Source organism: Lipophrys pholis (genome assembly GCF_963383615.2).
Source record: "Lipophrys pholis genome assembly, chromosome: 10".
In the NCBI taxonomy this organism is placed as follows: Eukaryota; Metazoa; Chordata; class Actinopteri; order Blenniiformes; family Blenniidae; genus Lipophrys; species Lipophrys pholis.
The window spans coordinates 3589365-3611288 of NC_137640.1; the positions used below are offsets into that span (position 1 = coordinate 3589365).

Here is a 21924-nt window from a genome sequence, read left to right on the forward strand (position 1 = left end):
TTTGGTAATCATTTTATATTTCATGATTTTGACCAATTTGACTCGAGAAGACAGATGATGAAAGAAAATATGAGGGTTAAGAACATCCATCCATCCATCCATCCATCCATCCATCCATCCATCCATCCATCCATCCATCCAAAAAGAGAATGAACTTAAAACAGTATTTTTTTTTCAAATGCATCAAGAATAATTAGGGGGAGTTTTGCCATTAGGCTGTCCATCATCTCAGAAGGTGACCCGCAGCCCATCAGGCAGTGTTGATCAGACACAACTCAGGAAATTGTTTGGTGTGTTTCATCGCCCCCTGGTGGCGAAAGATCCCTTGAACTTGAAGAAACGTCATCTGCATCCTTCCTGCCGGCAACGTGGCAGCGCTCAACATTTCCAAGTTGTTTCCTTTCCACCGTGCAGCTTCCAACGGGCCGAGGACTTTGTTTGTGACGTGAAGCTGACAGAGATCAGTTTTTTTTCTGTGTGTTTGACAAGAGGATGGACGTGATTTCTTCCTGTTTTTCCAGCTGCCAACCTGGTTAAGGCGTGTTCAGCTCAGTGACAGTAACCACTGGGAGAAGGACAGAGGAGGCGTGCATTCCGAGCTGGGCTCTACACCTTCTGCATACGGTGGATTTTGGAAGAGCTGTCAGTGTTTACTTTTTTTCCCCACCCGGCAGTTATTATACAGGCCAGAATATTCCGTGAACCTTGCCCTCCTGCTATCATGAGTCGTTATCAGCCAGTGTTGTGACTTTCCAGAGGAATGATGTGGCAGTCGATGGATGCACTTTGGTTGTGCTTTGCAGGCTGTGAGTACCTAACACAACCTCGGCTCAGTTCTTGGTCTGGGTTTTGCTTTGTAAGTCGATATTTAATTTTTTTTCTTGTGCTGTTTTGGTTTATGCGTTCAGGTCTTGTTTCCCACTGAGCGGAGGGTGGGAGTGGGGAGGGGGGGGAGGTGTCGCTCGTCATGGATTACAGAGGGGGTCACCCCTGGGCCGACCCGGGCCGTCACCCCCACAGCGGACAGGACAGAGAGGGTCACTCCAGGACGCAGCCGAACGACCCCAACTATCCACAGCCCAGGCCCAGAGAGCAGGACCGGCACTGGGGTCATCCTGAGGCGTACCACAGGGCGAGCGTCAGACCTGAACAGTATCCTTATAACCCTCAACATGGCTACGGGCGACCGGAATACCAAAGACCCCCGTCCAGGTGTGTATACTTACTGTTACGAAAACTCAAAACGTGGATCAGGAATGTCTATTTCCCAGCATTGATCAGAAATCATTTTAATTTTCCAGGCACGACTACGCACCCCATTATAACTGGGACTACACGGACAGCTATGGGTATTATGACTACTACAGGGGACGGCCAGGTACAGGACCACACTGTGACACGGCTCATCTCCTCAGCTCTGGATAGTTAAATGAATATTCATCTCTGTTTCATAAGATCCCCTCCAGTGGGGTCCACAGGACTGGAGAGCAGATCAGTACCACGAAAGGACGCACAAGCAGGAGCTTCCCAGGAGCCTCCAAACAGACGAGTACAGGTGAGAACAGCAGCTGGCTTCACGTTCATCTGGGAAAATACCACTTATACTTGTATACTTATTCAGATCAGTGACGTTTCACAGTCCGTGTCAAATCTCTAATGGCTAACACGTTTTGTGCAACTCAAAAGAAAGCAGAGGTGTAATTAATGTCGACCACTGGGTGGCACTGTTGTAATGTGTTGTCTGGAATTTCTTCCAGAGAATAACAAAGTACTCCCCACTGTTAACTAAAGTTTTGTTGTTTTCTATTTTACCAGCTAGAGTTAAAACAAAAAGAGACACTAATATTTGACATTTGACAACAGAAATTCAAAGGTACAAAAAGAAGCAAATCAAATGTTGATGGAATGTTGTTGATATAGAAAATAACTGGGGATGCACCAATTCCACTTATTTACAGGACGAATACAAGTACAAACCACCTCTGCACGGCCTCTGCATCAACGCAGTGCGCAACTCCAACAGCCTCCAGTGTACTTCTACATTTACAGTACAGAGCGCAGTACGTAGCGTCTGTGTACGCACTGCGCTCTGTGTGTTAATTACTACCGCGTTACTCTCATATAACCATCAGATTAACGTTACTTCTCCAAGTCACCGTGCTTTACTGTTGTAACGTCCAACAGGAGGAGTTTCTTGTCTGCAAAGCCGATTTTTTATTATTAAGCTGAACCGGGCTGCTCCTCCGGTCTCCTCCAAACCAACACAAGCAGTGTCAGAATCACTAGACCCGCCCTCTTCTCCACTCTAAGCCAATCACAGACCAGCTCGCTCTAATGGTGTGTTCAGGTGACATAAAAGAATAGGAACTAACAAACATCATCTCCAAACCATATCATTGCAACAAGAACACAACAGTAGAGATGTAACACTACTTTTATAATTTTCCTGAGTAAGAAGATATAGTGGCAGGAAGCCCCGCCCCTTTCTTCCGAGTTTTTAGCAAAACTGGTTTCCTTTTTTATGTTGAGACGGTGTGGGGCTGTTATCGGCAGCTGCTGAAAGTAACTAAAAAGTTACTTGTATTTTAACTTAGTTATTTTCTAAACCAAGTAATCAGTAAAGTAACTAAGTTGCTTTTTAAAGGAGAAACTAGTAATCAGTAATCGGATTACTTTTTTTAAGGTAACTGTGGCAACACTGGACATCACGTAGTACTCGCCGGTACATCATTGCACTGTGCCTTGGTATCGATGCATTGCTCAAAATAATAAAGTTTGTCAGGTTGAGAACAATAACGATGATAACGATAGTGTGTATTTGTCGGACACACAACAGCTGCTCCTCCATGTAATCCGGTTTATTTCTACAGCATCAGGATTTAAAAGTTTCCTGCACGGTTTCCTTTGATTCGTCCTTTTATTGTTTGGTGTTGCTTTGCTTTCAGGTATGACCCGGGAAAAGAAAACTCCCAGCACCACCTCACCGACTATGAGGACAATCCCTCCAGAGACCGCGAGGACGTTTCTTCTTTTTACCTCGGGACATTGGAGAGCTCCAAGAACTCGGGTCTGTCCTCCAGCAGCTGCGAGCTGAGTCAGTACATGAACGGAGCAGAACCCAGTCACCAGCAGCCTGCGGGTGAGCAGCACGTTAAAGCTCTTTTTTTGTTTTCGCGTTACTCTCCCACGAGTTGATTCCGTCCCGTCTTTTTCCACGCCCTTTACTCGTCGCGTCTCCTCAGAGCGCCTGCATCAGGCGTCGGCCCCGCTGAAGTACTCCATCCCCCACGCTGTGGTCAGCTTTGGGCCGGCCGGCCAGCTGGTGCGGGTTTCCCCGGCCGCGTCGACGCAGGAGAACATCAGTCACCTGGAAATCCACAGTCTGGAAGTAGGTTCATGATATTAATGTGTTCAGTGTTTTTGGGGGGCTGGAGAAGAGCGATATGAATTAGATTCATTCATCACAATGTACTCCTCGTTTACATTATACATCCAGAGTGGTGGCTATATATGTACTGCAACGAATGAATAAAATATTCATATATATATTTATATGACATTTCAGGTCTAAAAGCAATAACTGTAAAGACAACATTAAAGACAGTGTTTGAAATGTTTTGACTGCAGTAACTAAAGTCTTTACTGTACTTACTCAGTATCACCGAGCAGAATTATTTTCATGAGCTCATTCTGAGAAAAAAATATATTCATGATGAATGAAATGTGTTTTCTTCTTCTATCAGTGAAGCTGATGGTTTTCACTTGGATCCTTTTTTCTGCTCAGGTCATTTTGAGTGAGACGCAGGAGCAACATGAGATGAGAAACTTCCCTGGACCTTTAACCAGGTAGCAATACTTCTCAACATCATCAGAGCCACATGGATTGCTCTTGTTTTTTGAAATCTGAAAAGAAATTAAAGCTGAGATTAAGTTAAATTAAAGCGATGGAAAAAGGTGGCTTGCCCCCTTCAGGTCGGTGGAGAGCCCTTGTCCCAAGTGGAGGAGTTCAAGTATCCCGGGGTCTTGTTCAGGAGTCGGGGGAAGATGGAGCGTGAGATCGACAGGCGGATCGGTGCAGTGTCTGCAGTTATGCGGTCGCTGTATCGGTCCGTCGTGGTGAAGAAGGAGCTTAGCCAAAAGGCGAGGCTCTCGATTTACCAGTCGATCTTTGTTCCTACCCTCACCTATGGTCATGAGCTTTGGGTCATGACCGAAAGAACGAGATCCCGGATACAAGCGGCTGAAATGAGTTTCCTCCGTAGGGTGGCTGGGCGCACCCTTAGAGATAGGGTGAGGAGCTCAGTCACCAGGGAGGAGCTCGGAGTAGAGCCGCTGCTCCTCCGCATCCAGAGGAGCCAGCTGAGGTGGCTCGGGCATCTGTTTCGGATGCCCCCCGGACGCCTCCCTCGGGAGGTGTTCCGGGCATGTCCCTCCGGTAGGAGGCCTCGGGGCAGACCTAGGACACGCTGGAGGGACTATGTCTTTCGGCTGGCCTGGGAACGCCTTGGGGTCCCACCGGAAGAGCTGGAGGAAGTGTCTGGGGCGAGGGAAGTCTGGGCTTCCTTGCTTAGACTGCTGCCCCCGCGACCCGGCCCCGGATAAAGCGACGGAAATGTTGGGTAGCGATAATATGTCGAAGTGTCAAAACTTACAAATTCCCGAGAGCACAAGGTGGCGCTATTGCAAATGGACATGAGCATATGGATGTAATCAGGGCAGGACTGTGATGACTGCAGATTGCAGCATGTAGAGCAGAGTTACACATCACTTCCTGTTTTCATGGCCATACTTCCATCTTTATGTGGCTGCCATGGCAACACACTGTGGTTATTCCTGAGCATATTTCTGGGCACAGAGGGGAGGGTACACCTGGACAGGTCGCCAGGGCAAACAGACAACTCACATTCACACCGAGAGGAATATTAGAGTCACAAATTAACCTCACATGCATGTTTTCTTTTGGACTATGGGAGGAAACCAGAGTATTTTATTGATTTATTTAGAAAAGGTTATTCTTTAACATCCCCAAATTACGGAAGAGTTTTAGGGCCACTGAAGAAAAAAAAATTCGGAGGCTAAAAAAAAAAAAAAAAACCTTCGTGGCTTCAGAAAAAGTCGAAAATCAAAGTCGAGATTTTTTTTTTTCACGGAGAGACGTCTATCCATCCCTCATCATTTGCCCGTAGATGTGAATTCACATTAAATCACTTAATTGTGACTGTATCGGGTTGCTTACTGCTTATGGACGTGTGAGTTTACACAGGATTTCCTTGATTAATAAGAACATTTAAATAAGCAGCCCGGGATCCGTGTCTTTGTCCTTCGTACTCGACGAACTTCCTCTACAGAACCAGGCAGCAGGCTGCTCTGTCTCTTCTGGTCCTGATAACGGCACCTTCTTTATGAGCTACATTCTGTCCTGAAGCATCTTTTCATCACTTCATTAAGCCGTCTGATATGCATTTTGAGGAAGCAGTCACACGCGCTGGCATGTGGATGGACGGACTTTTTTTCCACCGTGAAAAAAAAAAAACCTCGACTTTGATTTTCGACTTTTTCTGTGTGCCACGGAGGTTTTTTTTTTTTTTAGCCTCCAAATTTTTTTTTTCTTCAGTGGCCCTAAAACTCTTCCGTACCAAATATTATCAATTGGTCCTTGGATGAAAATTTCATGCAATTTGGGTTAATTGTTTTTGCAGAAAGTTTGTAAAATAATATATGCACACATTCAAACCAATAAATAAAATACATTATTATTATTATTATTATTATCATCATCATCATAGTTATTATTGTTGTTATTATTATTATTATTATTATTATTTTGCATTCTTTTCCTGTGTTTGAAGGGAGGACCTGCACAAGGTGGATGCTATTGAATTTGCCCAGCAGAGGGCAGAAGCCTGCATGAGAGATGAGAAGCTGCTGGACAGGAGCTCTGCCGCCCTCTTGTGGAATCTCTTAATACTGCTGTGCAGGCAGAACGGAGTGAGTGAAACCTGTCTCACTCTGAACACCAGCATGCAGAGAATAAATGATCTATTTCGTTTCTCACAGTTCTCCCCACGTCTCCAATGTTTCAGCAAATCGTGGGGTCAGACATTGCAGAGCTGCTGATGCACGGCTCACGGACAGACGGCAGCCTGGAGTCCAGCGCTCGCACGCTCATCGACTTCAGTGAGGACGCCGCCACCGAGGCCCCCCCCCAGACAGGTGACGACCTGCTCACTGGGAACGCCAGAAGCTTTGGCTCGGAGAGTTCGGAGGCCCTGCGGAGCTACACCCGCCTGCTGCTGGCTGGAAGAAAGAAGGTTTCTGCTCCTGTGCCTCCCTTTGCTTGATTATCTCCCAACTGCGTGAAACAAGTTTGATTTAAGAAATACCGATTAGAATCGCCAGCTTCAGTTCTCCTCCAGCCCTCGTCTTCATGGCAGGCTATAAATTAACCAACTTCCCAGGACATTTAGGTTGCAGTCGTAGCGTGATGAGCTATGAGCATTTGTCACCGTGGCAGATTAACTCTCCCCGCTGGGTTTTTTCCGTGTGCGTCCCAGGAGGCCCTGGAGGAGGCCATGACCGGCGGACTGTGGGGTCACGCTCTTTTCCTGGCGGGCAAAATGGACAACAGGTCGTACACCACGGTGCTGAACAGGTGAGCCGCAACAGCTGCTTGAAGCCGGGATACAACCCTCAGCACGAGTGGTGATTTGTGAAATTTCGGACTAAACATGCACACACAAGTGTGTGAAGTATTAAGGAAGGAACAATTCGATTTTTTTAATCCAGTCCCCTGATTTTGTTTAATTTCACGAGATTTCTGATAAAAAAAAAAATCATATTTCATCTTCTGCTTTTTAGGAGTTTAGATGATCAGACGCTGTGCTTCGTGGAAAGAGCAGAAATTGTTTTTTTTTACCCAGAATGCATTAGCAGACAATAGTCTGAGTTTTAAGAAACAACAAATAAAACAAACTCTTGAACATTTTTGAAGAACATGCTGGATTAACAAACTCATCCTCAATAATAAATTAATCATCACTAACACATTGAAATCAAAGCTCAAGAGGAAGAATACAAAAAAACAACAAAAGGAGCATCCATAAAACTAGTCACTGTATTCAAAAGAAAAATAAAACATCTTAAAACAATAAGAACTTGGAAAGCTGATGATACATTTTTCTGGACTTTTTCAAATCCGTCAATTTCTGCAGTTCTGAAAAATACAATTGAAATTCATTAATAAAACAAGGAAATGATGATTTCTTATTATTGGACTATAGACGAGCTGCTTGTGGAGAATCAGCAACAAAACCTATTAACTGGCCGAGTCGCGGCTCACTGGGACAATAATATTGATGAAGTCTCACAAAGAAACCTCCATTAGAGTTGAAGTACTTTTGTGTTTTCAGAGTATTCACTACTGTAGACCAAGAAAATTACGCGATCAATACAAATTAAGCGTTCGAGAGCTTTTGGATTCATTTGGATTTGAGGTTTCTCGTGTCCTAAATCTGCACACGTGTAGGAATCCAACCAGACTCCCACCATCTAACGTTTGTACTTTGAATACGTTGGACACATGTTAATGTCTTTTTCCCTGCAGGCTAATGTCCAGCTTGACTTTTAGAGTTGGTCGAGATGTTCAGAGTTATTTATACTTTGCAGAAAGTATGGCAGCACATGCCGTACGCCGTCAACCCTGTCCTGCAGAGTGTAAATAATTTGTAATAAGTTCAGCGAGGACGATTTTTTTTGTCTGTCTCCCCACCGGTCGCAGACGTCCTACACGTCAGTGATCGAGCACTTTTATTGAAGGAGTGTTGATTATAAGAGAGTGTTTGTAGTTTCTGTGGACCATCCATCATGAAACCCAAACCAGGTTTTACAGGCTATTTTGGATTGGCTGTGTGTCGCTCGGTAACATGTGTCAGGTCGTCAGAGGAGGAATGCCCATGGGGACGACTGACGGATAGCTGGACTGGGTTTTGACTCGGGATTGTCGAGAGGAGCAGAATTTGAGCCGTCACAGTAGAGGAGCTCCGGCGGCGGGAATCCTCCTTAAATTTGGATGGTTAACCGTTTCAGTGCCGCTGCCTCTGTTCAGTTTGAGACTCACAATCACGCAAACCGCTCTGCTGGCAGGTTTACAAGCCAGCTGTCGGCCAGTGACCCCCTTCAGACGCTTTTCCAGCTCCTGTCGGGGAGAATCCCTTCCGTCGCCACGGTAAAACACCTCACGTGAATACACTTCAAGCACACGTCGGCTCTGCATCCCGCTGGCGTGTGTTTGACAGTGATGTTCTGTTGCTCAGTGCTGTGGAAATGAGAAATGGGGCGACTGGAAGCCCCACCTGGCCGTCATGCTCTCCAACGAGGCCGGGGATCCAGCCGTCCAGCGGAAGGCCGTCACCACCATGGGGGACACACTCGGTATGACGCCCACCGTTTGACGGTCCGGCTGCCAAGCACAATGAACAAGCTGACGTTTTTGCGTTGCTCTTCTCCTCGCAGCCTCCAGGGGCCTCGTGCATGCCGCCCATGTGTGCTACCTGGCAGCTGGCGCCCCCTTCGGGGTGTTTACGTCCAGAGCCGGGAGGCTGGTGCTTCTGGGAAGCAGCCATAGGTGAGCCGCGCTGCTATTGGTCAGCCCGACGTGTGTTCGTACTGACAGTTTTCACAGAACTCACATACCTGTGACGTCCTGCCTGTTATTCGACTCCACGTTTTTCCAGAGCTCAACTTGTCAATGCGATTGAGGATGAGATTGAGGAAAAGTTGCATGATTACGTTGTTAAACTAGAAAAAAGCACCGCATGGACAATTTACAAAAATTGTATTTATTTTTTTTTTTTTTCACTTTTCCTGCCTTGTGATGTTTAATCCATAGTCCAGACATGTAGAGGCTCTTTATCTGTTCTTATTTAAAGTATCTTTTCTCTCCTCTAGACAATACTTTGGACGCTTTGCCACGAACGACTCGATCCGATGCACCGAGCTGTACGAGTACTGCCTCACGCTTTTGGACAAATCGTCCTCCATCCCGTGCTTTCAGGTGCTTCTCGCCTTCTCATGCTTCAACACAGACTTGAGTGATTTCAGTTCATACAACATGCATGATGCACATTTGTTGTTGTTGCTTTCAGGTGTATAAATTGCTGTATGCCAGCCGGCTGCTGGACTGCGGCCTGTCGTCTCAGGCCTTCCATTACTGTGAGGTGGTGGGACTGGCCATCCTGCGGCAGAAGGAGTCGTTCCTTGTTCTCACTGGAGAGGTCATCAAGGTCGATTACGTTCAACTGTCAGACCAGGTATCGGAGAGATCTGTCAGACGAGCACTACATGAATGCGTGTTGTTGTTCCCGCAGCTCTCGGACAGACTGATGTCCTCGGAGGGGCAGTTTAGTGACGGTCCGGGTGGAGCGGCGCCGGAACCAGACTGGCTCAAACACCTGCGGGCTCGATACCACAGCTTACAGGTATTCAGCTCCACGAGGATCCTAGTTCCACATCACCAGCACCTGGGTGAGGGATTTAAAACTAAACAAGAGCAATCAGAGATCTCTGACCTCCGCCAAGGGTCGACATGGACACAGAGGAATGACACATCCAGATCAAGTGCCTTTATTCTTTTATTTAATTTGGTCATTATGTGACTTTATTTCATGATTTCAAAACACACAAGACAATGATCTGGATCACCACCATTGTTGTTGGTTCTTCCTTTGATCAGAATCCATTTACAGCCTATCAGAGTGTTAGCAGGCTAACATTAGCATTCAGAACTCTAATGTCTTTGCCACATTTGTCCTCAGAGCGGGACTTACGACTACGCTGAGACACATCTGCCCGGTCCTGCCACCGGCGTTTGGACTCATGAAGATCATAAAGAGTATTCAGGTGATTGTAATACCTGTACCATCAGAGAAGATTATGTTCCCTCGAGGCAAAACGTTAAAATATTAGACTTTTTCTCTCCACAGAATCAGATTTGAACGAACAGATCTTTGACGTTCGGAGTCCAGAGCCAGAGTTCCTTTATTACGACAGCACAAGAGAATCGGAAAGCCTCTTACATCAGAGCGACGGGAACTCAGGCCTAATGACAGCAACACCGCGGGACGCCGCAGAAGCTCAGGACTGGTATGGCGCCGTCCTCTCTTGTCATTTCTGTCACATGTGAACTCCAGTCAGACCCACGTCACCCCACCCTGTCTCCGTCTAGGAAGCAGGTCAGTGCTCCCTGTGTGCCAGCGCCGATGGCCTTCCTCCCCCCACCTGCTCCATCGGTGGCTACAGGCCAGCACCTCGGTTATCATAGCACTGGCGTCAACAATATTAAATCACATTGTCCTCAAAGCAACCTGCCGTCTGCGGTGGAAGGTGAGAACCTAAATCACCCCCCCCCCCCGTGATTTCTGTGTCATGTTTGATTTTGACTTGCCCCCACAGGCATCGAGGGGTCCTCTGGGGCAGGAATGGTGAGGAATCTAATAATCTGCTTATTAAAACGTTTTAAAGATCAAAATAATCAAATAACTCTGGAATTCTGTGTAAAATAATAGAAACTAGAACGGGCTCTGGGTAGAGTGCAGACCTTCACCTACGCCACCTTGCGGTGTTAACGTTAAAGTTATGTTCCGTTGGTTTCCATTCTTTTGTGTTATTTGCACCGGCGCAGACGGCTAACGGCAGCTGCAGCCCTGCAGTGCGTCGCCATGGCAACAGACGCTGATCTCCATTGATCTCCTCCATGAGGTGCCTCCCACGGGACATTGTAAGGGACAGTTTTGTGGGATTTATTCAGAAATGGTAAACAGTTCAAATCTAATCGATAAAATGCAAAGTCGACGCATTTTCATTTGGAATGTTGTCGAGTAAACGGGGAGCCTAAACCAGAACATCCTTCTCCCGCCATCATTTTTTTGAAAAGAATTGTAACAAAATCCAAGTTTCCAAAACACGGATCAGAAAGATCTTGTTCGCCAGCAAGTGTGAACCAGAAACATCTCAAAGCACTTTATTCTCAATCGTAGGCGATAACAATGCTTTTCAGATACGATACTTCACTCCCACTTCAGGCCTCCAGTGAGGTGGATCTGAGTGAATTATGGTGCCAGAAAGGATTTTCTCTTTGCAAACGAAGAAACTGATGAGCTGTTTCTGCTGCAGACTTTATTAATTTATCATTGATTTATTGGCGAGGCCACAAGAGCAGGCAGAAAGAGACGGAGAGCGCTGGGACAACAATGACAGATACAACGAAAACAGCAGCAACAACAGTGAATCAGATCTGATCACATTTCCCCCCAAAAAAAACACACCGTGTGTGTTTGCAACATGACGTTCTCAATATTTAGCAAATTATTGCTTTTTTTCATCTTTGCCAACAAAGTTGGCTGAGAAGGTTACGTTTTCGTGTACGTTTATTTATTTATTTATTTATTCAAAGTTGGGTGACTAGCGAAGTTGGCCAAGAAGGTTATTCTTTTGTTTGCATGTATTTATTTATTTATTGGTTTGTATGTATGGAATTTACTAACTTTTTGCAAAAATTACTCACCCAAATTGCATGACAGTTTCAGGGATGATTTCTCATCATCCAAGAACCAATTGATTAGATTTTGAGACGTCAACGGCTAACCGTTTATGAATAGATCCCAAAAACCGTGAAAAAATGTTCCATACAAAGCAGATGATAGAGGCACCTCATGGAGGAGATTGAAGGAGATCAGCGTCTGTTGCCATGGAGACGCTCCCTGCTCAGTGTTTCACACAGTGATGTAGCTACCTGACAGGCGAGTTAGCATCAATATGAGCTAACGGCTATCATGCTAGCGATGCTAACCCAGTTCTGCAAACAAATGTGGCGTTGGCGAAGGCCTGCGCTCTACCGAGTGTAGCTCTAGTTTTTATTGCGTTTTACACATTGTCCCGGTTTCTATGGAATAGAGATTACACATTTAAGTATCTGTATTACCCCTTAAAGGCGAGCCCCTCAGCGCCCAGGCAGCATGTCCAAAGCCAGCAGATCATTTCTCAGGGGTTCGAGGATTCCAAGCAAACCGCCGACGACCCGAAACAAGTGAGTGTTCACACGGACGATACGTCCGTCCACAGGAGCACAACGTTGTACGTATCTGTCACACCTGTGCTTCTGTTCCACGTAGAGCACAAAGACGGGATGGTTCAGTGGCTGGTTCAAGTCCAAACCCAAAGATGTCCAAAGGGAGACTTCTGACCCTCAGATGGTAAAATTGGGATTTATGTAGTAGTTGGTCTATTACCACTGCCTCTCACAGCTTTTTGTTTTTTTGTTTTCTATACAATTACTTACCTAATCTGACGGTCCCATTTACAAGACTCGCTCACTCACTTGGCATAAACTTTTATCATGATATATGAATCAGGCCACGTTTACGCAACGTTTTCAAGTGAAAATGCTTAACTTTTGTTTTGTTTTGAGGGTCTGTTCACATGACTGTGCTCAAAGCCACTGAAAATGCAATCTTTTTTAAAAACTGCTCCCAGTGTGTAACTTTAAAAAAGAGTTTTGAATCCATCTCTATGGAAACGCTGCTACTATGCATGTGCACTATGGTCGTAGTAAATAGTTCTTCTGCACATGCTCAGTAGCTGGATAATAAGAATAATGTTTCCTCCGTCGTGTCGTGACTCCAAGTCCATATTCTCCTGGGACTTGATAGTTTTATTTTGACAGTCACCATGATAAAAATGCGACTGTGTGTGTGGTTTCATCATGAAAACAAAGAACAGCACCCACTAGTGGCCCAACCTGCTTACTACATCATTCCTGTTGTTTTGGTCTAAACTGGCATCGTTTTCAAAATGTTGCTGTGTAAACACAAAATATTATCTGAAATGAAAATGCAAAAACGATATGTTTTCACTTGAAGCCTTGCCTTGTATACGGGGCCTCCGAATGCGGTTGTTGTGTAAACAAACAGCCAAAATGCAAGAAAAGTTTTAGATTTTTACTTGGAAATGTGTAAACGGAGGCTCCGTGAGCAGAACAAATACTGTGTTAAAGTAACATCTTCAGCATTGTTTATATATACCTTGATCCTATTGAGTAATGTGCATTGTTTTTGTGCATTTTTAAGGAACAATTGCCCACACCTGCCTTCTCTCCTCCTCCTCCGCCTGCCGCTGCAGGCCCTCCCGGCATGTTTCCACCGCAGTCCTCGTCTGGTGGCATCAACCCTTTTTCAAGGAAGGCAGGTGAGTGACGTCGACTGTTTTCAGTGAGCGCTGCTCTGAATCACCAGGACACACTTGCAAAAGAGATTGTTAATCTCAATGTGTTTTCTCCTGAATAAATAAAGGCTAAAAAAACTAAATGAAATAAAAATTAAAATAAATATTCTGGCGCTGCAGATCACATTGTTGCTGCTGCTGCTGCTGCTATGTTTCTGCTATTAACACGTCTGTGGACCCGCCGCTCCGGTTTCACATGCTGGCTGCAGCACAGGCAGGATGTACCGCTTGTGTTTTTTCAGCTCTGAGATGTAAAGCATAGCGTTGGTTTGGCCGCCACCTGTGATATTTTCATGCTATGCAAATATGATGTGGCGTGTATGAGTATCTGTGTCCTCTTGGTACAGGCCTGCAACTCGGGTAGAGACTCGGGCCTGGAAGCTTCAACCGTCTGCAGGTAAATTACGTTAAAGGTCTAAAAATAAACGGGTATAACCTTAGATATACTTTGAATATTTGCATTAATCAACCTCCTCGTGCTTGCAGGATTGCCCCTCTAGACCTTGCACCTGTAGCCATGCGCCTCGTCTGAGCGCGGCAGAACACCACAGCCATCAGCACACCACAGCGATCAGCACACCTTCCCCACCATCGTGCTGCCGGTCAGATACAGAAATACTCGGGATAGACTCGAATTGCAGTGGCTGAAACAGCTGAGGTGTGTTTCCTGAAAGCTGACGTGGGAACTCAGGACATATTTTCAGGAAAGGGATATCTTCACTGACCCGGATAACTGGAACCAATGATACCAGCAACACTGAGGCCAGTTCTACTGTGGCTGTAGAAAGTGACCACTGAAGCTAAGTATAACTTCGTACTCATGTACAATATGAAGAAAATACTTGAGGATCAGACACTAATGATTATAATTATTCAGGTAGTTTGTAATCAAGTAATCCCTGATTTTACTCATTGGCTTTGAAGTGATTAGTTCCAAATAGGTTGACGACCCCTGAGCAGTCTTGTTCCAGCGCTGTCTCGTGTAAAAACCAGGAAGTGCAGGTTTCACAAGTGATATTTTCCGTTGTTTTGGTTTCAATGAGAAAAGAATATCGGCAGCGGCTGGATCGCGATCCGTGGTTTGGACACGTCGTATTTAGAGGCACTGATTAAACTAACAAGCTGCTCTTTGGATTGTGGAAAGAAGCTGGAGAAAAATCACCACAGCCCCAGGAAGAGCGTTCACAATCCGGGGGTCCAAACTGGATTAACCATCAGACCAATGATCATTTCAGTATTGATGCAATGTTTTTATTTTTTTACATATTCTCTTTATTGCGATGTGCACATTGAATGTAATACTTCATAATTTTTCTTTATAACAAAGAAAAACAACAACATCTAAAGGAACCAAGCAGAGCAGAACGTCAAAATGGCGGCAGGAGAACATGCATGGTGCTAGCTCAGAAATATCCATTTGACGGGATTCTACACGTAGAATTATAAATACAGATAGAAGGTGCAAGCTTGTGCTGAAAATAAAATACAAATAATTAAATAAATAGACTGCTTGAAATAAAACAACGTACGACAGAGCTTCCCTACAGCTTTTGTTCAAATGTTCAAAAATCAAAAGCTGCCTCTTTTTATCAGTATTTTTTTACTTTTTTACTGTCGATCTGTTCTGTTTCGTCTGACGTTCGTCTGATGTGTTGCTCTAAAAATAATTGTAAATATTGTCAGTATTACTCTGGTCTTCAGTTGTTCAGCTTACCCGTACATCAACGATGAATTTGGAGACGAACTGCAGCAGTGCTCCCACGTTACTGTATTAATATCCACTATATACGAGTGTCTGTTTTTATTCTGATTCTGTGGGGTTTGTAATCTTTAAAACATTTTTATATAGTGGAAGCAGAATTTAGTTTGTTTACATTTCATTAGCTTTTATTCACTCAGGAGAGCCACATTGAGATTAATAATCTCTTTTACAAGTGTGTCCTGGCAGCAGTACATAAAACACGTTTACAGTGTCAAAATAATACTAAAATGTTCTTAAAACAAATAAATAACAGGGAAGACAAGTACATGAAAAACAATAAAAAGTACAGTCACAAAGTAAGAGCATAATGGAGTAAGAGCATAACGGAGTAAGAGCATAACAGAGTAAGAGCACACTTAAAGTGAGTATAAATGCTGTTATTGACCACTAGTGTATCACAATTAAGTGTAAAACTAAGCAAAATACAATTGTAATTATTATGTCTGAGACAGGTTATTGAAAGTCCAACAATCTCTCAGGAAAAAAATATAATAATTAATGTTTGAGGTTAAAGAAAGTCAGAGAACACACAAAATGAAGCCAATAATATATTATTTGCTGTGAAAAATGAAATCCTTTTCTATTTAATCGTTGAGTTGTGTAGGCTATAACAGAATTATGAAATTCTCTTGGACTTCACTCTCTTGTTCCCTTGTCGTCTATTCATTTGGGTAAATGAACTGTTGATGATTATCAGTGCGTTGTTCATACATCGTTCAGAAATGAGAATCTATTATTCTGATTAAGCACAATTTATCATTCCCAATATTTAATGTTGTATTTCATTGAAATGTAAAGCTTATGCCATCATTCATATTTCACACTGTGTCCATGTGATTGGGGGTTTTTGGATTTTGCACCATTGTGCTTAAAGTTTGTAGTGGTTTTGTTCACCGTGGGGGGGGGTTTCCATCCATCCAAGCTGTTCTGTATTAAATAGACACTGCTCAATAAGACTGTACATCTTTAAAAAGCTGAGCTTTAAATATATATATATTCATGAGGACTGGACTGATGAACCCACACGGCAAAAGAAGAAACCTCTGCCAGGTAGCACCGTCATCATAGAGCTTTAATAATAACACGAGCATATAAAGTAAGTTCTGTCCACACAGCTTCTTACAGGCATATATAAATATATACTTATATATATATATATATATATGGATCACAGTAATATAAACTCTTTAAAACCATATTTTATGGCTCTGTCACCTTATGAACATGACTAAGTGTAATGGAGATGTTTTGCTGAAGTCACATGGCTTCGTAATATTATCACTGTTTTTCTTGGGTTGTTTTTTTTTTTTTTTTTAAACCAGCTCATGAAATGTATTGACCAGCTGATCAGTGCTTTTTTGACTTTGAATTAAAGTGTTATGAAATACCAAAAGCTGTTTGTACTTCCTTTCATGTAGCTTTTTTTTTTTTTTTTTTGCATACATGCTGGAAAAAAAATAAAATTAATGGTCACAAAATACTTTGGGCCCTGAAATAGCCAGGATTATAAGCGGTCGCCTCTCACTTAATGTGGAGTATGTGACAACATGGCAGGTGCCATCTCCTTTTACGATTAGTCTGCAGTAGCCAACTGTGTGAGCACACACACACACACACCCACACACACACACACACACACACACACACACACACACACACACACACACACACACACACACACACACACACACACACACACACACACACACACACACACACACAGAGTTGGTGGTGGGAAACCTTTATTCTCAGTCACATTCACATTAAGTTATTCACGCGGCTTGCTTCCAGCACTGGGTTTCTCCACCATGACATTCATCCTTACACCCAGAACCAAAGCAGGCATACTGAATAAAAGGAAACTCACACCAATCAGCCATAACATGTCTAATAATGCGCAGGTCCCCCATTAATAGTGAGCTGTGGTGTTCTGGTATACTTCCATTGATACCAGCATTAACATGAGCAGCGGTTTGAGTGTCTGTTGTGTCGGACTGCTCAGGCCTTCACTCCTGATGAACATGGGCGAGCTCTGTCTCGTCACTGCTTTTCCTCGCTTGGACCAACTTTATGACACGAACTCGCCACTCGACACACAAGAGCTGCGGCGTTGGCGATCCTCTAACTCGGCTGTTTAAACTCCACTAAACGTCTAACTCAAATCCTCGGAGTACTTTTCTACCTTGACGGCAAAACGTATACTTGCTGTCTAATACGTCCCGCCCACTTTACCATCATGTGACTGGTGATGCACCGATACCACTTTTTCAAAGGACAAGTACTAACCTGTAGCGTATACGAGTACTTATTGAATACCATAAAGCCTAATTCATACTACGCATGCAAACAATATGCGAAGGCTATGCGTAGCTTCAAGCTAGCTTTGCGGCGACGCTACACATTCTACAGTAGCGCCAAGGTGTGTACTGCTTTACGTATACTGTAGACTGTAGACCGAGCTTGCTGTATGCCACCACACACACTCATTCCAACATACTTTAGTCATGGTTAGCATGTAGCATTGCTGGTGTGGGAGATTTGAAACTCTTTAGCATGTAGCATGTAGCACATCTTGGAGGAGCAGTAAAGACTACTGAGCGACATCGGGCTAAACTCTGCTGGTCCAAATGTCTCTGGTGATTAAGTTGCTGTGGTTGAACAAACTATCTTTCTCCTCCTCTTGATATTTTAGCAGAACATAATTCACATCTCTCTTACGTTGGTCATTCTCATTCATTTTAAAGAATCTCCAAACCGCTGATATCTTGCCAGCATTGCTGACGAATAAAGTCATGTAATATTCTTTCACTTGTGTGAGGCAACTGTTGTATCACCTGTAAGTATGAGCGCTCCGTGCAGTATCAGACCTGATATCGGTATCGGTATCGGTATCGGTGCATCCCTAATGTCGGCCCAAGATTAAGTGTCTCTACTTTTCTCGCTCTCCAGACAATCACATGCCACCCTCTACTTCTTTCCCTCTCTCTCTCTCTCTCTCTCTCTCTCTCTCTCTCTCTCTCTCTCTCTCCCTCCCTCCCTCCCTCCCTCCCTCCCTCCCTCCCTCCCTCTCTCTCTCTCTCTCTCTCTCTCTCTCTCTCTCTCTCTCTCTCTCTCTCTCTCTCTCTCTCTCTCTCTCTCTCCCTCCCTCCCTCCCTCCCTCCCTCCCTCCGGTTCTGTTTGAGATTTCAACCTGTTTGCTTTTCACTATCGCCAATGCTTGCTAATGTCGAAAACTTGTTTTTTTCCTCCGCATGTTTTTGTTGATGTTAAAGCGGCATGAGGTAGCTAAATAAAACTGAATTGAACTGTAAACAATCGGCGATCCTCACTTCATCTGTTAATGATCTGAATGTTTTGGTTGATTAGTTATAGAAAGAGATGATCAAATCTACGTCCAAAAATGTGAAAATTATTTTAAATAAAATAAGCCTCACATTCTAACTTCATTATCATCATTTTGAAAATATGTAAAAAAATTTAATAAAATTGTGCCTTATTTTTGGTCAAAATAATATCCACAGTTTCAAAGCCATTGAGAAAAGACGTTGGGATTTATGACCGAAACTTCCAAAAAATAAAATGTCTTTAAGACCGAGGATGAAGTGAAGGGTCCCGACAAGGAAAGCACAAGATGTCTAAAAGTTTGCGTCTCATGTAGCCCAACAGTAAATAAACTAACAGACTCAGATACCATATTTTAGGTAAGTGAGCAGGTCCCACCGTGGCCAAAAGGTTCAATATGACTCTCACTTATTGCTCAACAATTTGTAGTGTGGATTCCTTATCATTGAAGCTATGCCCTTAAGTAAAAGACACCATATTGTGCTTGGTATTAACTGCATTTGTACGCCCACTTTTAACGGGGTCTGAAACTGGTTTCATATCACACCATTAAACTGTCAGCTCCAGTGTCAATGCTGGGCTCGTGGTCATTTTTATCCCACGGCATTCACACAGTAACCCGGCACCGTGGGGGGAGGTGGGAGACGGGTGAGGGGGGGGGAGTTTACAACCGGCAAAGCAGAATAAGTATAAATGCAATATGTTTACGTGTATAAACTGGTGCCCCGCCACATTGTGTGAGGAAAGATCTGACAGCGCTCGTTTGAGAATCGGATTTGGCTGCAGATCGCTGGAGCTGTTTTTTTTTTTTTTTTTTTTACGTGTGCGGTGACATTCCTTTAGAGTTTCTCAGATACTGTCGTCCTTGTGTTTGAGCACGTGCTCGGCGAGCTTCGAGGCGCACACAAAGGACTTGTCACACTCCACGCAGACAAAGATTCTGCCCGCGCAGTTGTGCTCCTGGTGAAGCTTCAGTTTCGCCAGGTGGCTGAAGTTCTTGCTGCAGCCCGGGCAGCTGTGGGGCTTCTCCTTGTTGTGGACGAACTGGTGACGGACGAGGCGGGAGGCCATGGCGAAGGCCACGCCGCACTCGGCGCACTTGTGGGGCCGCACGCCGCTGTGGATGGCCTCGTGCTCGGCCAGGTTGGAGGACTTGGTGAAGCGCTTGGAGCACACGGAGCACGAGTACGGACGCACCCCCTTGTGGATCTTCTGGTGCTCCGCCATGCGGCTCGCCAGCGTGAACGCCTTCCCGCAGTCGGGGCAGGAGAACGGCCGCTCCCCCAGGTGCTTCCTCTCGTGGCGCTTCAGGGAAAGCGGCTTGTTGAAGGTCTTGCCGCAGTGCTCGCACGGGAAGGGCTTGTCGTTGGTGTGCATGTTGCGCTCGTGCTTGCGCAGGTCGGAGGAGCGGATGAAGTCCTTGCCGCAGGCGTCGCAGATGTAGGGCTTTTCGCCCGTGTGCGTGCGGATGTGCTTGCGGTAATCCGAGGACCAGATGTAGGTCTTGACACAGAAGGGGCAGTGGTAGGGGCGCTCCCCGGTGTGGAGGCGTTTGTGCTGCTGCAGCGTTCCCTGGTGAGAGTAAGCTTTCCCGCAGATGTCGCACACGTGGGGCTTCAGGCCGCTGTGCGTTTGCAGGTGACTCTGCAGGTTACAGATCTTCTTGAAGGCCCAGTGGCAGTGGGGGCACTTGAAGGGACGGTCCTCCGTGTCGACCTCACTGCGTTTTTTCATTGCCACTAAAAGTCTGGGGAGCTTGCCGTCTTCACAGTTTTCCAGGAGCTTCTTCACGACGGGGCTGTTCATGGTCTTCTCCTTGGCACCGCGGCCGCCTGCGCTCACGGGGTACTTCTCACCATTTAACTCTTTCAGTTTGAACGTCCTCTGTTTGGCCGGGACGTCGCTCTGGCTCTTGAAGTGTTTCACGCAGTTCTCTTGCTTATTTTGCGTCTCATCCAAGAGCGCTCCGTTAGATTCTTGTCTTTTATTGGTCTCGGGATGGTCAGTGCGTCGTGACGGTTCCGTGCCGCGGTCCTGGCCGCCACTCGTTTCCGTGTGGTCGCCGGGTGAGAGCTCGGCAAACTTCTCCACCAGAGACCAGTTTGGCGTTTGAGGGTTGAGGTAAAGGACTCCGGTCTCACTGCTCTCTGCGAGCGAGTCCATCCCCAAACAAATTCCACCCAGCAAAGAGTCTGTCTGCACATTATCAGAGTAATTTATCATCTGTCCGTCTGGCGAGTAAAGAGTGGAACAAGCTCTTCCTCGGGGCTTCCTTTTACTTCGTTTTTCAGAGGCTGTCCGGTTTGATATGTGCTGAGACATTTTTTCGGCCATTAGCACTTTAGTGATGGAATCATCTGCATGTGTTTGAAGTTCTCTCGGGGCTTTCCAGACAAATCACCCACACTGAAAGAGAAATGAAGCACACATTTTCATACCTTGTGAGAACACACACGCATTTAAATTCTTTCTGAATGATTACGCCACAAAAGACATGTTAAAACATGTGTTTTGTTTCTGTCACACACCTTCTTCATGCCACTTCTTTGCCGTTGCATGCATTACCCGAATGCTGCAGTCACTCCACATGACTCCTGAATTCCTTCTACATACTGCCCTCGAGGTTTGTTTGTCAATCTTTCAAGACACATGAAAATTTCCATTCATGACTTCAGAATCTATTTTCTGCGGCCGGCTTACCGCTGTGGTTTCCTCCCGAGCTGATCAGATCCAGGAGATGCCTCAGAGATGAACTGGGTCTGTTAGAATTCTACTGGAGATGTTCATTGGTGTTCACAGGCGGAGTTTTGGCAGCAACCTTCTCTGGGTCAGCATCTATCCTGCAAGTCAGCAGCAGCAGCAGTGATATCTTCACAGCAGGGCTCAGCTTACCTCCACCGGACTTGGCTTACCAGCAAGCAACATATAGACCGTAGGGTCATTTACACTGCGAGTATCAGAGACTCGACACCCCAAATTCTCATTAAAACGAAGGGAGACAGTTGTTTGACCTTGAAATATTCCTGCTGACTTAACGATCAGTGTCGGTTGTGTGGAATCACATAGGTTATCTTTATATTTTCCACCATGTTGGTTAAGCACAAATATTTCTTTAAAAGAAATTATCTTATTAGAAGAAAGCATTGGTTATTATTGTTGTTGTTATGATTATTATTGTAATATGAACATGTTAAATTGACATGAATCCAACACATCCAGCTGAGCTGAAGTGAAAGAAACCGAGTTTAAATTTTGTTTAGTGGTCAGAAATATAGACATTATTATATGGTAACCTTACATTATTACTTAATAGAATAGAATAGAACCAATTAAAATGGAATAGAATCTAATATAACTGAATAGAATATATAACAGAACAGAATAAAACAAAATAAAACAAAATTAAATTAAATAAAGTTTAATCAAATCAAATCAAATCAAATTAAGTAAAACACAACTGTTGGTGTTAAAACTGACCTTACCTGAACTGAATAGAACCGAGCACAACATACGAGAATAGAATAGAATACAATAGAATACAATAG

The 21924-nt window shown here is 44.6% G+C and overlaps 2 protein-coding genes across 3 annotated transcripts; one reads left to right on the forward strand and one right to left on the reverse strand.

The window, feature by feature from the left end:
• Positions 1 to 967: 967 nt before the first annotated feature.
• sec16b (SEC16 homolog B, endoplasmic reticulum export factor) lies at positions 968 to 16248 on the forward strand (the record flags this gene model as incomplete). The annotated part of the gene is made up of 24 exons (XM_080473060.1): positions 968 to 1212; positions 1302 to 1378; positions 1456 to 1555; positions 2946 to 3139; positions 3243 to 3388; positions 3785 to 3846; positions 5850 to 5988; positions 6084 to 6311; positions 6555 to 6652; positions 8143 to 8224; positions 8313 to 8430; positions 8512 to 8623; positions 8947 to 9052; positions 9144 to 9281; positions 9366 to 9476; positions 9813 to 9897; positions 9981 to 10140; positions 10223 to 10380; positions 10450 to 10478; positions 11987 to 12082; positions 12168 to 12248; positions 13122 to 13239; positions 13623 to 13672; positions 13762 to 16248. 23 exons carry the CDS (start codon positions 968 to 970, stop codon positions 13637 to 13639), a joined length of 2700 nt encoding a protein of 899 aa, XP_080329186.1. The 3' UTR covers positions 13640 to 13672; positions 13762 to 16248.
• Positions 16249 to 19198: 2950 nt separating this feature from the next.
• Positions 19199 to 21140, reverse strand: znf648 (zinc finger protein 648). 2 transcript variants are annotated; one of them, XM_080474097.1, is made up of 2 exons: positions 21080 to 21140; positions 19199 to 20785 (listed from the first exon to the last, which is right to left on the reverse strand). In XM_080474097.1, exon 2 carries the CDS (start codon positions 20711 to 20713, stop codon positions 19229 to 19231), a length of 1485 nt encoding a protein of 494 aa, XP_080330223.1. In that variant the 5' UTR covers positions 20714 to 20785; positions 21080 to 21140; the 3' UTR covers positions 19199 to 19228. The 2 variants fall into 2 exon arrangements, with proteins under 2 accessions (XP_080330223.1, XP_080330222.1); XM_080474096.1 differs by having other exon boundaries at positions 20908 to 21140.
• Between the last annotated feature and the right edge of the window lie 784 nt (positions 21141 to 21924).

Coding starts and splice junctions, on each gene's coding strand:
- znf648 (XM_080474097.1), bottom strand. CDS start 20,713: ATGGCCGAAAAAATGTCTCAGCACATATCAAACCGGACAGCCTCTGAA.